Source organism: Pelmatolapia mariae, linkage group LG9, assembly GCF_036321145.2.
Source record: "Pelmatolapia mariae isolate MD_Pm_ZW linkage group LG9, Pm_UMD_F_2, whole genome shotgun sequence".
NCBI lineage: Eukaryota > Metazoa > Chordata > Actinopteri > Cichliformes > Cichlidae > Pelmatolapia > Pelmatolapia mariae.
The window spans coordinates 4,733,162-4,747,896 of NC_086235.1; the positions used below are offsets into that span (position 1 = coordinate 4,733,162).

Below are 14,735 nucleotides of genomic sequence, written 5' to 3' on the forward strand. Positions count from 1 at the left end.
AGAGAGTTTATGGATGAGGAGCAAAAGCAAGCCGTCAGCTGCTCAAACATTAGGACAGGCTTTACCCCGCAGTACGCCGTGTAATAAATACTCTCAAAGAAAATGGCGGCCATTACCACTTGTGTCTAAAAATGTATAGCTTCATGCATTTATCGTCCTGACATGCGTTGTCGGGAAGATAAATGTCTTATATCGGGATTTGGTCATATCGCGCAGGCCTATGCTCACGCATGCTGATGATCAGTTAATAAGATGCGTTTGATCAGCAATACCGGACTGCTTCTTTCTATGGAAGTAGTGAGGGTATACTTACTTACTTATAGGATGGTATTGCATGGTAGAGCACTTTCTTTTCACATGACTGTAGGCTAAACGACTGCGGTCCTGACGTGTCACTTTGTCACTTTGCAAAGTAAGATTTTATTTTTATACCGGAAGCAAATTGCTCAGTAGACTCTCTAGGCTATGCTAGAAATTAATTCAGATTAATTAATGTGACGCGTCTCAATTTCCACTATAATTAGCACCAAATTATCCTCTAAACTTCATAAGAAATTGCAATTATGTGACTGATGCTTTGAAGGAAATTACAGTGAGGCATCAAACGTTAGATATGAGTGAAAACATTTGAAAGGGGAAGTCGAATGCTGTAATGAAAACACTTAGTTTCTGTCCAGTTTTGTGGCATTTATTGAACTAAAGCAGAATCCTTTTTTTCATTCATCCTCCCTGCCAACATTTTCAAGCAGCTTTCAAATCTTTTTTCCACCCTCGGGGCTGCTGACGCCTCCCCTCCCGGCTCCCGGTTTTTAGCAATCTTTCACAGTTACAGGCCGTGAGCGAGCAATGAAGGAGAAATATCTGAATGATGCTGAAAGGCTGCTCGTGGAGGGCGTTAAAGCATGAAAGATACGCTTTAAGTTTACATTTCACTGCGGGCGTTTCGCTGACATCGCCGAGACTGTTCAGCAGATTTGGTGCGTTGTTGACCTTTTGATTGCGCTTGTTGGGAGTTTTCAAAGCTCACACTGGAGGGTTTGACCACTGAGGAGGCCGCTTTGGTTTTTACTGGATTTGATTAATCAGTGAATGAGCTCTCACAGAGTGGAGTTTATTCAATCTGTTGTATCGATTAAAGCACAGAGAGGCTCCTCCAGCCTTCAAGCTTTCGCTCTCTCGGAATATCTCCCTCTCATTTCGTCTCACTGTGCAGGCCTCATTGATAATAGAGTAGAGTCTTTAGTCGCTTAGCAGGTTAAATAAGGAATCTCGCGCAGCCACATAGCTGAGATGCAGGAAACTTGCATGCTTTTCATGCACAGATATGCAACAATAATACACGTGTCTACAGAAGTGCAAAAGTAAAAGACTGGCTCTGGTTCTGGATCCGGTTTATAATATCTCCAGCAAAGCCTTCACACTCATTCATCTCCGTTCTCATCTCTATCAGATTCCTGACAGCTGGAAAGCTTTATTCGGAATCAGCTGCAGAGACGCGGCATAAATGGAAGTGTTTGATTTTAGCTCAGAAAGTGAAGTCGCTGTTCTATAAAAGGAGGTCTGAAGACAGGAGCTGCCTGTCGGAGGTGCTGATGTCACCGGCTTTTGTTTGCCATGTATTTTGGTTTCTTCCTCTGAATGCAGCATTCAGAAACACTTTATACAGCAGTCTGCAATTTACAGGAGATTTCATTGTATGAGGAAAGAACCAATAAAAACACTGGCTGGCTCCTGCTGCGACTTAAATGAAGGCACAGCAGAAGAAAACAAGACTGTAGGGAACAAATGGGCATTTTGGAGGAAATAGAAGATTAATGAAAGCATATGCATACAAGAATTATTGTAACAGGTTGGCCTACGGTGTGGCTTCCTGTGGGTGTTATTGCTACAGTGTCATAGTAATGTTGCTCTAGGACCATTAGTGCAACTTATTTTCTGAAGTCACAGCTTCTTAACTGTCTGAATCTGCAATAAATAAAATAAAATATTGGCCAAACGTCGTAGAGTTTCTGCAGGACGCTGTTCAGACGCATGCAAACCAAATGCAAACAGATAGAAACCAAGATCTCTACGGACGCTCATTCATGCTCAAAAACTGCCTCTGCCGCAGGTGAGACCATTAAGTAGCCTGATTGGCAACAGAGCTGCTCCCCCTAGAGGTGGCGAGTTTTACTGGACAAAAACAGGATACGGCTTTACTTAACTGTTAAGTCATACATAGAATGAGAAATGGGGGGAAATAAGGTTACAAGTTGCTTGAGGTTAGCTTCTAATTCAAATATCAAATTTTTATTGTTTCTATTCTGGCACTTCTTTAATGTGTAATCATCTTCAAAATGTGGAGCAAACAAAGCAGTTGGTAAAATAACGGTGACTCTTTATATTTTATATACTGTCTGCAATCCCTTCTGTAGTGTAGAGGATTAAAGTCCACATAAAGATTAGATTATGTTGCCTTAAAAAGGATCAAACACAAGATTTTCACCCAAGAGACGGTGGTTTATGTTATATATGGAGTTATTTGTTCATGTTAGTAAGGTTGCAGTAAAAACAATAGGATTAAATGATTAGGTACAAAAATATTATTTATTTGTTCATGTTTCTGCTAGCATAAACTGCTGGCAGAAAGCCTCGAAGGCAAACTTTTTCTGTGTGTGTTGTTTTTTTTTCCACGCGTTGCAACAGTATGACATCACATTAGTCACTTCATGTGATGGCCTGGGGAAACATACCAGCCTGCGTGGTTACCTTCCTCTTTTGTTGTTTCTTCTCTTTCTGCAAAGCGAAACTTGTTAAATGTCTGGTTTGCTGATGAGTGCCTGCATGCTCGTTGAGTAAGTTGGAGTTTCTGCATCTGACACTTCTTTGTAACTTCCTGAAACGGATTCGGAAACTCTTGTGCCCACTTCGCACAGCAGTTGGCCTCATGTGGAGCTGAGAAAGTAGCCACTCTGAACAAATGCAACACTGTGAGTGTCTTCCAGGAGTCTCTGTCTAAAAATGTGCTCTGTTGAGTCACATCTCTGTGCGACAGCAGGATTATCAGCCTGACCTTGAGTCTGGCTGCTCTCTGCAGCTGGACACACTTTGGCCTTCAGACACCTTTTACACAGCAGTTTATTTCGAGCTCATCCAAACGTTAGCTGTCTAAGCTGCAAAGCGGCATTTTAGCATGAAAACTGCTGCATGTGTTTCAGCAGTCTTCAGTTTGCAGCAGAGTTTTAGGTTATTCTGCATTTAGCTGGAAAGAAGAGCTCGTTCCTTGAAGAGAGTTCCTGGGAATACTGGCATCTCACTTCCTGGCATCAAACCCCAGAGATTAGTGCAGACACTGGTACATGATTCATGCAGTGAAATAACAGTGTGCAGTACATCACAGGCTGCATTGTACGTGTAAGTGTTACTAATCGTTCCTTTTTTAGAAATGATCAGCAGAGATTAATCAGAAAATGACCTTTGTTATGGCAGATAAGTCATTTCTGTAGGAAACCAGAAGGTGAGTCATGACAGAAAAGCTGATATGTGTTGCCATAAATAATTGGCTTGGATTTGAAAGCAGACCTCCAAGAAAACAATCATAAACTGACAATCTTTGTTTTAGACGTGTCTCCAGGTTTACAAGCACACATACGTTTGAATTTCTGGGATAGTTCATCTGGAAAAGTGGAAGCAAAAATCAACTTTCCAAAGGGTAGCCTCAGTCATGCCCTGTTTATCATCTATTTTGCCCTAAATGGAGCTGTAATTTACAAAATAAAGATTGTTGTGTTGTGTTAAATAAAACGTTTTTGGTGATTAAGACCATAAAGATTTAAGGTCAGTTTTTGTTGATGTCGTAAAGTGAGAAGTCAGGTCATTTCCTCATAGACTTCCATATAGGAAGATATTCCAATCCTAGTTATATAATGGACATGGATGTAATCTGTAGACTCTCAGCTTTCATTTGAGGGTATCCACATTCACACTGGATGAAGAGTTTCAGCCCCTTAACATGTGCCACATGGCAAGGTGCAAGCCACTCATAAGCCTCAACAATAGAAAGGCTAGATTGGACTAAAACATCTAAAAATCCTGCACAAAATGGAAAAACATTCTTTGGACAGATGAAAGATCAACCTCTACCAGAGTGTAGAAAAAGGTATAGAGAAGGTGTGGAACAGCTCATGATCCATAGCATACACATCAACTGTAAAGCACGGCGGAGGCAGTGTGGTGGCTTTGGCGTGCATGGCTGCCAGTGGCACTGGGACACTAGTTTTTACTGATGATGTGACACAGGACAGAAGAAGCTGAATGAACGCTGATGTGCTCAAATCCAGCTAAATGCAGTCAAACCGATTGGGCGGCGTTCCATAATACGGATGGACAATGACCCAAAACATACAGCCAAAGCAATGTGTTGCAAAAATGTTGACTAAAATCACGACTCCTGCACTTTTCTCCTCCACAGGAGATCTTATTGAGGTAGTGCTAGCTCTTCGGGTCTACTGCTATCACTCGTCTTATAGCCACAGTCGTCCTGAGAACCCAAGCTAGTAGCACTAGCATCCAGGACTGTAACACTGGCACAGCAGTCAACAATATATCGTTAACTGATCTGTTAGGTTAAACCTTTCTCCCACAGATTGTTTTGCTTCCTCCTGGTTGACTGACCTGGCCCGTAGCGTACATCCTGCTAATTTGAAAGGCAAAAAGGTAAAACACCAAGTGATCCACCCGGGCATACCTGCTGGCTGTTAGAGAGAATGCAGGTTTAAGGCACTACCCTCACTTCACTTGTGGGGTCTGCAATTATTTTTTTATATACAGTCTGATAGCAAAGCTCAGATATGTTTCTGTACTAACCTCTCATTCTTTATTTTTAACACACAAGAGACTGTGAGAGCACAAGGTGAGGAGAGGGAGCTCCCACTGGCACAGAGAAGAAACAGGAGCTGAGATGTGCAAGCAGGGAGCCAGTAGAAAATTAATGTAGTGTTTCAGGACTGGAAATAGGACAGTAATGACAGCAGTGCAGTTTGGGTGATGAATGTCAAACAGGAGTCTGCAATTGACTTGCTGCCTTCGTTAGTCGGCAACAGAAATACCCATTTAAATTAAACATTCATATTTCAGCCACGTTTGTAGTCAACTATGGGGTAACACTGGCTTATTTTGCCACTTACTTGTGGGCAGGATGTGGCTCTGAAGGGTTGTATGGGACAGCTTTGCTCCAGGTGTCACAGCACACCTGGCGAATTTAAGGTGCAGCAGCGGCTTAGTTGTCAGTTAGCCTCAGTCAGGGCCAGATGTGGCCCAGGTGTGGGCCAAACATTCATTTGGGTGTCACATTTAAGTTTGGGCGTTAGACATCTACAGCCTCTTTGACATTAAAAAAATGGCAATCAAGAGTCAGTATTGCTTTAAAGTGTGACGCCAAGGAATGCTGACATCCATACCTGTCGAGTTAGGAATGACATCATTTTCACTTTCGTTGCCACTGATGCGCCGTGGCACCGACACAACAGCAGATCTGAGTTTCTCTGAAACTAAATTGTCTTTGACAGCATGGCAGTATTTCATGCCTTGGGAATGATGATAAGCTAGTCTAGCTGCTGCCAGTATGGGGGTTTGAAAACAAAATAACAGCCTGCTGTTTGGTGTATTTTGGCCTCCAGTGTTTGCTTTTAAGCTCCTTTAAAACAGAGAATAATGCTTCTTTGAAACTGTGGTTTTCATATTTTCAGTTGTCCTTTTGCAGTCACTTCTAAAATGCCAAACGTGGTGAATTTGTGTATTTCTGCGACAATAGGACGCAGACAAAAGCCCACGCTGGTTGCACAAGCTCGCCGTTTCCAGAGGACGTGTTGTTACATTAGAGAGCAGAGAGAGAAACGCTTATTTGTGTCTGTCAGTCTGTTTCTGTCGTAATGTGTCGGGGCTTGTGTTCAGGTTAGGAATGCGAGGCTTGTCTGAACGCGGGACCTGAGGTGTGTTTTTACGCCTGAGGCAGCCTCAAAAGGATATTCTGCCCTTTTCTACCTCCAGTCATCCTCCTCCTCCGCCTCCTCCTCACCTGCCACCTCCCTCTGTTCTCCCTCTGCTGCTATCTTTATCTCTCTCTCTCTCCCTGCATATGTGCGGATTCGGGTGATGTTTTAATGCAGCTTCCTCATGCCGCCCGGCCTCTGCCATAATCTCGCTCGAGCGCGCGCACACACGTGAACACACGCTGGGAGCTCTGTGTCACCTTTGGGAGATTTGTCTGGCCAGCCGTCAGTGTTGGAGGAAGAGAGATAGCAAAACAAAGAGCCTCTCTGAGATGCTATCTCTTCCTCTCATCTCCCCGCCGTTATCTGCCTCGCCTTTTATTGCCCCATCGTGCTGGATCGCTGCCGTTTGTCCTGCAGTCACAGCAGCACTTCACACACTTAACCCGAGGTCCAGGGAGCAGGTTTACTGACTTTTCAAATTATAACTTAGCTTCACCTGCACAAAGCTGCTGCCTACTAGTGACTTCGCCGTGTACCCTCAACAAGAAGACCTTTAAGAAAAAGAGTGAGACAGGCTGCTGCTTTGTCAGACTGTAAAGGTGCTGTTATGTTTAGAATAATTAGCCAGAAAGTTGTTGATTGATTTGTATGAGAACTTGATCCAAGGTGGGGCTTGGTCCAGGCTGGGAATGCCTAACATCTAGAGATCTGGATCTGGATCCAGGAATTTTTGAAAAGATTCTTTTCCATTGCGAAACAGGCCAAGTCACACGTTTCAGCTTTATCTTGATCTTAATGTTCTCATGGTGCAGTGGTTAGCACTGTTGCCTCACAGCAAGAAGATCCTGTGTTCAAATCCACCATCTTCCTGTGTGGGGTCTGCATGTTCTTCCTCCCACGCTCTACAGACATGCAGTTATCGAGGTAGCTGGAAGAGGTTCCAGCCCCCCCGTGAACTTGAATTGGACTAGTCGAAGAGAATGTACTGAATCCTAAATATCATGAGTTCATGGCTGGTGTAGAGCGTTTCCATGTGCAGTATTTAAATCACAGGGCTGGACAGTTCAGGCTTTAATCAACAAACCTTACGTACAGAAAGAAAGATGATTAAAATCATGAAATATCTGTGATCACCATCATTAGGCACTTCCTGTTTTATTTTATTATATTACAGCATATTGTTTTATACTTCCTGCCTTCTTTGTGCTACACCTGTCAGTTAATCGCCTACGTCAGTGTATCATGTACCTCCTGCCTCACTTACACTCAAGCTTTCCAACATTCCTCGTATTTTGATCGTTTTCTCGTGCTTGGCCTTTCCCTGTTTATTTATTTATTTAGTTATTTTCCCCCTTAAATGTTTGTTGCTTGCTGATCATTATTGCGGTAGTTCTCCAGGTTTCTAAAGGATTTTCAAAACTTTTCTTTGAGCATTGGCAGTTTTTCAGTCCACTTTGCACTGACCTATGAGTGTGACCTCATTAAAGCATAAAACAGGAACTAACTGAAGCAATAAATCAGTGTTGTGTCTACACAGCTTAGTAAATAACCTTGTATCACATTGATTTTTCACATTTCTTAGCTGAAACTATGAAAAATGCCAAAAATAAATGTCAGACATATAATAGCATTTTTGCACCATCAAGGTGATTCCCAAAGAGCTATTAGTTAAAAACATGGCACATCTAAGCATGATGTACAGTGTGTCCTTAAAAACGTGAGGAAACTGGACAAGTGGAGAACAGAGGATGAAGTAGAAGGCCTGAAAATGAGCTACAGTGAATAAACAAGCTGGAAGTCATTAAGAAATGGTTAAAAAAATCTAGCAAAGATCTGACACAGAACCTGAGAGATGTATCTGGACATTCAGTGTTTGCATCTACTGTTCACTGAGGCCTCATCAGGAGAGAGGTCCAACAGTTACAGTCCACAGCCATCTATAAAACACAGCGGGGGTCTGTCATGGTCTCAGGCTGCATTTCATCCAATGGTGTTGGAGATCTTCTCCATATAAAAGTGCGATCAGATACAATACCATCTGGAAACAATGACCCAAAGAGACAATGCACTAAAAACATACATGATTAGAAAAGCACATCCTCAACATTATTGAAGCAGTGATGTTAACAGAGAACAGAACAAAAGACAAACATCCAGAGAAGAACTTTAATGTCTGAGAATTATTCCTGATGACAACTTAAAGAAATGACAAGAAGCTGAGTTCAGCCCGTGTTGAAGGGTAAAGGCGGTCATACCAAATGACTTTCCATGTTTTCATGCATTACTGCATCTTTTTCCCATTCTCCTGCAGAATATAAAGGAATGAGTGGTGGCTCAAGACTTTTGCACAGTACTGTATGTTATTATGCAGCAGTTTTGGTGAACTAGCCCACTTGTGATCAAATTGTTTGTTTGCGGCCTCCGAGCTAAAATGACTTAGACACCTGCTGTAAAAGATGTTTCGGTGTAATTAATCAGTTTGATTCTCGCCGTGTAAATAAACAGAGACAGCAGGAAAGGTGCGTGTGATTTGTGTTTATTCGTCAGCTTTTTCCCCGACTGTTAGGCCAGCTCAGAGTTTAGAGCTGTGCACATTTTCTCGTGCAGAGGTACGAGAACACAACGCATTGTTTGTTATTGAGACCCATCAGAGCGAGCATGAGTCAAGCTTTACACCGACATTAATGGACAGTTTTGCTTTGTGGTTTCCACTTCTACCTGTCTGTCGTAGAACTGACTGGGAGACAGTGGAGACTAAACCAATTATCATATTTTAAAGGGAGGCTGGTGTACACTTGAGCTTTTAATGGCAGCTGGTGGGTGAAGGTTGGAGTCGGTTCACAGCACATCTACTAAAATGGCATCTGACTACAAAGGTTTCGATTGGATCGTTAACGACAGATCCAAGGTCAGCTTTCGGTAAAATGTGACTGGCATTGTTAGCACGCTGTGAACCATCAGGCTGGTTTTTAGATCAGCTTTAAAGCAAAAAACTGTGACATTTTCCTAAAATTATTGACGATTCAAAAGGCTGAATTATCGAACACTCGGCACAGGTGAAAGAAATCGAGGGAGTCGGCGCGATGAAACAGGAAACAAAAGATGTGAGACGCACAAGAGAGACGGAGAGAGAGAACAAGAGACTTTCAGTACTCCGAGGTGATTTCAGCCTGTCAGATATATTCAGTGTCTGATGCAACGCTGAGTAACCGAGACGCCGTCTGCGTGAGTGTGTGAGTGTGTGTGTGAGCTTGTCTATTTCAGCGTGTGTGTCTGAATCTGAGGGACTCACATGTGCAAGTGACCCAGTGTGTGAAATATCATGGCCTCCTAACACACACACGTACACGCACACACAAACTGCCATCGCTCTGCCTCCTCCAACCCCACATTCATTCATTGCCCTCACTGCCAGGCCTGTTGCTAGGTTACCGTTAGGAAATGGTGTGTGTGTGTGTGTGTGTGTGTGTGTGTGTGTGTGTGTGTGTGTGTGTGTGTGTGTGTGTGTGTGTGTGTGTGTGGTGAGGTGGATGAATTTCCACTTTCTCGCTTTAACAGCTGCTGTGATACCGGCTTCGCTTTGAAGGAGGAGGAGGAGACGTTAGACTCAGTGTTGGATTTTAGTTCAGCTTCACTGTAAATTATTTAAACTCAAAGTCGTCACAGTGCTGAAAAAATGGGAGCTAACAGGCTGCGGCGATGTGCCCTGCAGTGAGCGCCGGGCCTTTTCCTTTGGAAAGACAAACCAGAGATTGAAGCCATAAGTTGAACAGTTTCCTGAAGACTTTGCACAGCTTTATATTTTAAATGCAGAGTTGAACGCATGGTTATTAATGTTGCTCACAGAGATCATATCTGCAGCATCTGGGAGTATAAATATCAGTGAGTCCTTGGCAAGGGGCGCTGACCATGAATGAATTATTTTATTAATGGGACAGTTGTTTGCACTTTGTTAGGTACAGCTAGACTTGACATGATAGCATCCGTAATGTAAATCTGCCGTTCTTAATCTGCTGGATTAAGATCTGGTGACTGTTGAGGTCATGTGAGTACAGTGAACTCACTGAGGTGATTTAAACTGTGTGACATGTTGTGTTATGTTGCACAACATAAAGTTGGGTACACTGGTTATAAAGAAATGGACATGGTCAGCAGCAATACTCAGATAGGTTGGTGTTTAAATGACGCTCAGCTGGTACTACACCATTACACCACCCGCAGCCTGAACTGTTGATCCAAGGCAGGATGGATCCATGCTCCGTGTTGTTTTTCCCAAATTCTGACCTTAGCATCGGAGTGTTGCAGGAGAAGTCAACACTCATCAGACAAGACGACGTTTTGCTGTCCAGTTTTGGTGAACCTGTGAATTGTAGCCTCAGTTTCGTCCTCTTAGCTAACAGGAAGGACACTTGTTGTGTTCTTCTGCTGCTGTGGAACATCAGTTTCAAGGTTCAACATGTTGTGCACTTCTGCATACCTTGTTTGTTACAAGTAGCTATTTGAGTTACTGTTATCGTTCCAGCTATCAGCTATTCTCATCTAATCTATAACATCAATAAGGAATTTTGTTCCCAGAGAGCTGCTGCTCGATGCTCAAAAGTATCGATTCTTGCTTCTGTTTGGCTCTTTGTCGTTTTCATCTACCTGACAAGCTACACGTGGCTGAACTCTAGACCAGTGCAAACTTAAAGGTGAATTAATGAGCATAAAATGAATAAATAGTACAGCATGAATATGTAAAAGCATCCCACTTGAATTCAAAAGCAGAGGAGCTCTCAGGTGTTTGCAAAGCACAGTTTTCTGCTACATGTGAAGTGTACTTTCTGGTGATTCATTTTTCACTTCTGTGACGATTATCTGGTTGCACACGTCTGTGAAGTGTAACAGCGACGATAAACAAGCAAGCGGTGTGCTTTTATCGCTGGAGGAAGCTGCAGACAGCCACATCTCTCGTGGGCACATTATCTCTTGTGATCAGAACAGTGTGTTGTCAGACGGGATCACGTAGTAACACATGTGGCAAAAAGTATGTAAAAGGAAGAAATGCAATCCACTCCAACCGTCGTAGTTAGTGTGAAGTCATCGGCTTGACAAACAAAAGAGGGATACTGTACACTCATGTGGCAGCAGCGTTATCCTTTTAGACTCTGTTGAGTGTTAATATTTAATAAATAAATATAATATTGTATTTACAAAACCTTGAAACGAGCAACTGAGACTGTGAATAGATCAGGAAAGTGTTTACTAAGAGCGTGGAACCAGGCAACCAAACCTTTCTTCTCACAGAGTTCTCTACAGTCAGACTTTTTTTTTTGCCCTCTGCTGGCCATTAGAAGAAATACAGGTGTGCAGCACTTCCGGTGCTTTTCTACTCTAATTAATTCATTTTTACTAAAAGCTTCATTCACCCAATCACATACATGCATTCATTTTTTCTGTACCCAACATTCACATAACTGTGAATGCACTGGGAGCAGCTCAGGGTTCAGTATCTTGCCCGAGGACACTTCAACATGCCGATTGGCGTAGCAGGTTAGTAGGAGACGAAGCCGCCCCATAATAATGAAGCATAATATGATGCTTCATATGGGAATGAGACATCGACTTCCCCAAGTCTCAAGCAGCCACAAAAACAGCTTGTCAGGTTTTGAACGCTGGTTTTGTGTCAGTTGTGTATTTTCCTCTCCAATCTCAGCCGGGCTCCTTGCAGTCCACTTAGCATGCATACAGGATCACAGTTTGGGTTTAAATGCACACTTTCATACATTAAAGACATGTTAAAAATCAAACGTCTTCCATCTGCATCTACCGGCTTCTATTTTAGTCGTTGAGGAAGCCTATTAAACTCTATTCGACTGCCTGCGTGTGAAAAATTGATGCTGAAGGAGTTCACATTGGGTTACAATCTAAAGCTGATGGATTCTGTATTATCATCATCATTCTTTCTTTGAAGTTTTATGGTAAAGGTGTTTTTTTCCAACTGAATATACTGAGAATAAGGGCTGTTGCTGTATTTTCGAACAGTATTTGGAACTTGGATCCATAAAAATCTTTGGAGAATACGTCAACCTTTACTGAGACCATATTTGCAAAAGAGTCTCTGATTGTATATTGTACACTTTTGTTTGTCCACAAATTCTGGACAGATGGACAGTGCAAAAAATAAATAGGTCCCCAGAAACCTGCTCTGCAGAGGGCTAAGGCCTGCTCATCTGGATTCCCATCAGAAATCGCTCCAAAACAAGGAATTAGAGGAAGTAAACTGGGTTTTCTCTGTTCTTAAGAGATTAAGGGACGGAAATGTTGAGTAAATGTGTCCTAGATCCAAATCCGTGACTCATGTCTTTGATCTCCTCTCCATCTCTGTTCTTCAGGGTCGCCATGTCAAAACTGGCCAGCTCGCTGCCATCAAGGTCATGGATGTCACAGGCGTGAGTGACACACACTGTCTTTAATCCAGCCTTTCTGTTATACTGGTATCGTGTGTGTTATTGGCATTGTGCTGCATCTGTCACTGTGTTTGTGTGCTTTAGGATGAGGAGGAGGAGATTAAAGCCGAGATCAACATGCTGAAGAAGTACAGCCACCACAGGAACATAGCAACCTATTATGGAGCCTTCATCAAGAAAAATCCTCCAGGAGTGGACGACCAGCTCTGGGTTAGTCACACGAACAGGTTTTGTTAGCTGAACTTAAATCAGTCTAACTGAAAGCTCAACGACAATACATCCTGTATATAGAGATCAAAGGATGAGATGACTGATGGAGGTTTGCAGTGAAAAGTAGAAGTAAACAGTTAATAATAAACCCTAAAACTGCACGTATGTTTGTGCAGTTGGTGATGGAGTTCTGCGGGGCCGGCTCGGTGACAGATCTGATCAAAAACACCAAAGGGAACTCCCTGAAGGAGGAGTGGATCGCCTACATCTGCAGAGAGATCCTCAGGGTGAGAACCAAAACACTGTCTCCTATGTTTACATGTTTTCCCACAAAGAGGAGAAACCAAAGAAACACCCAGTTGTTTCCCAGAGGAACACCGTCAGAGTTTTTGCAAAAAAGAAAAAGTCCGCCACATGTGTGTGGACAAAACTGACAAGAAAGGAAATTTGTAAGTTTATCTAAAATAAATTAAATCAAATTTATAACATTTATATAAATATAAATTACAGATTTGTAAGGAAAAATGCAGATTGATTAATTACATGTACACCTGGTTTTGTGTATCTGCATATTTTGGCCTTAAAGAGCAGAACTGAAATAATAAAGCGATGAAGCTCACAGATTAGTGAGCCTCTCCTCTGCCTCCTGCTGTTCTGCTAAAGAAAACTCGCCGTGTTTTGGATCATAAGACGACCTTTGCCACTTGTTTTCCCTTGTCTCCAGGGTCTGACCCACCTCCACCAGCACAAGGTCATCCACAGAGATATCAAAGGCCAGAACGTGCTGCTGACGGAGAACGCGGAGGTCAAACTCGGTGAGGAAGCAGCAGCATTTATTCTAAGTTTCATCCTAATTATGGTGACTTGTGTTATAGTTAAAAAGCTCCTGAGGGGCTGCTATGGATGCGTGCTGTCAAAAACATAAAGTGTACAGCTCAGCACTGCACCGCAGCGCTATAAACAGTGTTTTGTGTGCAGTGGATTTTGGTGTGAGTGCTCAGCTGGACCGTACGGTGGGACGGAGGAACACGTTTATTGGGACCCCGTACTGGATGGCCCCGGAGGTCATCGCCTGTGATGAGAATCCTGATGCCACGTATGACTTCAAGGTAATTTATTCTAACTAACAGTCGTCTCAGGACTGTGCTGCGAGGAGGACGAAGGACTCGGTGAGCTTAACTTTGTACTAGGATACATCGTCACGGTAACCTATGCTGCACTAAACCACCACTGAGTTTCCTGAAAACAGAAGATCGTTCAGCCCTCGGTTTGTGGATACAGACTGTTTAAACCCGTTTTACCACACTGTGCATAATAATGACAACCTGAGAACATCGTCCATGGGCGCTTATATTAGTGAGGTGTGAAGCCATTTCTCACAGTCGTACTGGTTTTGTATTGATCCTATCGTTAGTAATGGATTAGGTTTTAGTTCATATCGATTCTCTGAGGTTAAACAGCACAGCTGGTGTTGCAAAGACGCCAGTTTACCTGATAAACAAAGGGAGACTCGGGTGAAGTCATTAGGACAGGATCATATAAGATAAGTGATGATTTATAGAGCTTCCTGTGTCTCCTCTGTTGGACACGGGCCCCGAGCAAACAATATGAACCAGTCATTCTCAGCCTCCCCAGCTTTACATTAGCACCAGCTTTAAGCTTGAGCAGGAGTTTTCTTCACAGCGAGTCATATGGGATGACCTGAGACGCTCTCTTGGCTCATGTTGGTCGATTTTCGCTGTCTTCATCCTGCCATAGGACAGCATTTGTCTCTGAGGTTTTCCTATAACAGCTCTCATCCTCCATCTTCTCTGTGCTAATGTGTCTATATGTATCCCTTCAAACTGCTCATATTTAGTTTTGCGTCTTGATTTAATTACAAAGTTACAGCAGTGCTGTACAGTTTATGGGTCTGCTGATTTCTGCTCAGCTACGCTTCATAAATCGTGTTTTTGCCTGGATGCTAAACATTAGCGTAACAGCTGATCTGATCACGCTGTTGGAGCTCAGTGATGTCTCCGTGTTTGTTTGATTTGAACTGAAGGAGCATTTAAATCTGCACTTAATAAGCTGGGACAGGATGTTGTTGCGATCTCACGAGTAC

The 14,735-nt window shown here is 42.9% G+C and overlaps 1 protein-coding gene across 4 annotated transcripts in view; it reads left to right on the forward strand.

Annotated features, from left to right (window-relative positions):
- Window positions 1-14,735, forward strand: part of tnikb (TRAF2 and NCK interacting kinase b) — a 61,848-nt gene that overhangs the window by 10,175 nt on the left and 36,938 nt on the right. For all 4 annotated transcript variants that reach the window (XM_063484292.1, XM_063484289.1, XM_063484291.1 and 1 more), the window contains exons 3-7: window positions 12,347-12,403; window positions 12,506-12,631; window positions 12,808-12,918; window positions 13,356-13,446; window positions 13,610-13,740. In XM_063484292.1, the coding sequence (XP_063340362.1) occupies window positions 12,347-12,403; window positions 12,506-12,631; window positions 12,808-12,918; window positions 13,356-13,446; window positions 13,610-13,740 (516 nt within the window). The remainder of the gene's footprint in view (window positions 1-12,346; window positions 12,404-12,505; window positions 12,632-12,807; window positions 12,919-13,355; window positions 13,447-13,609; window positions 13,741-14,735) is intronic.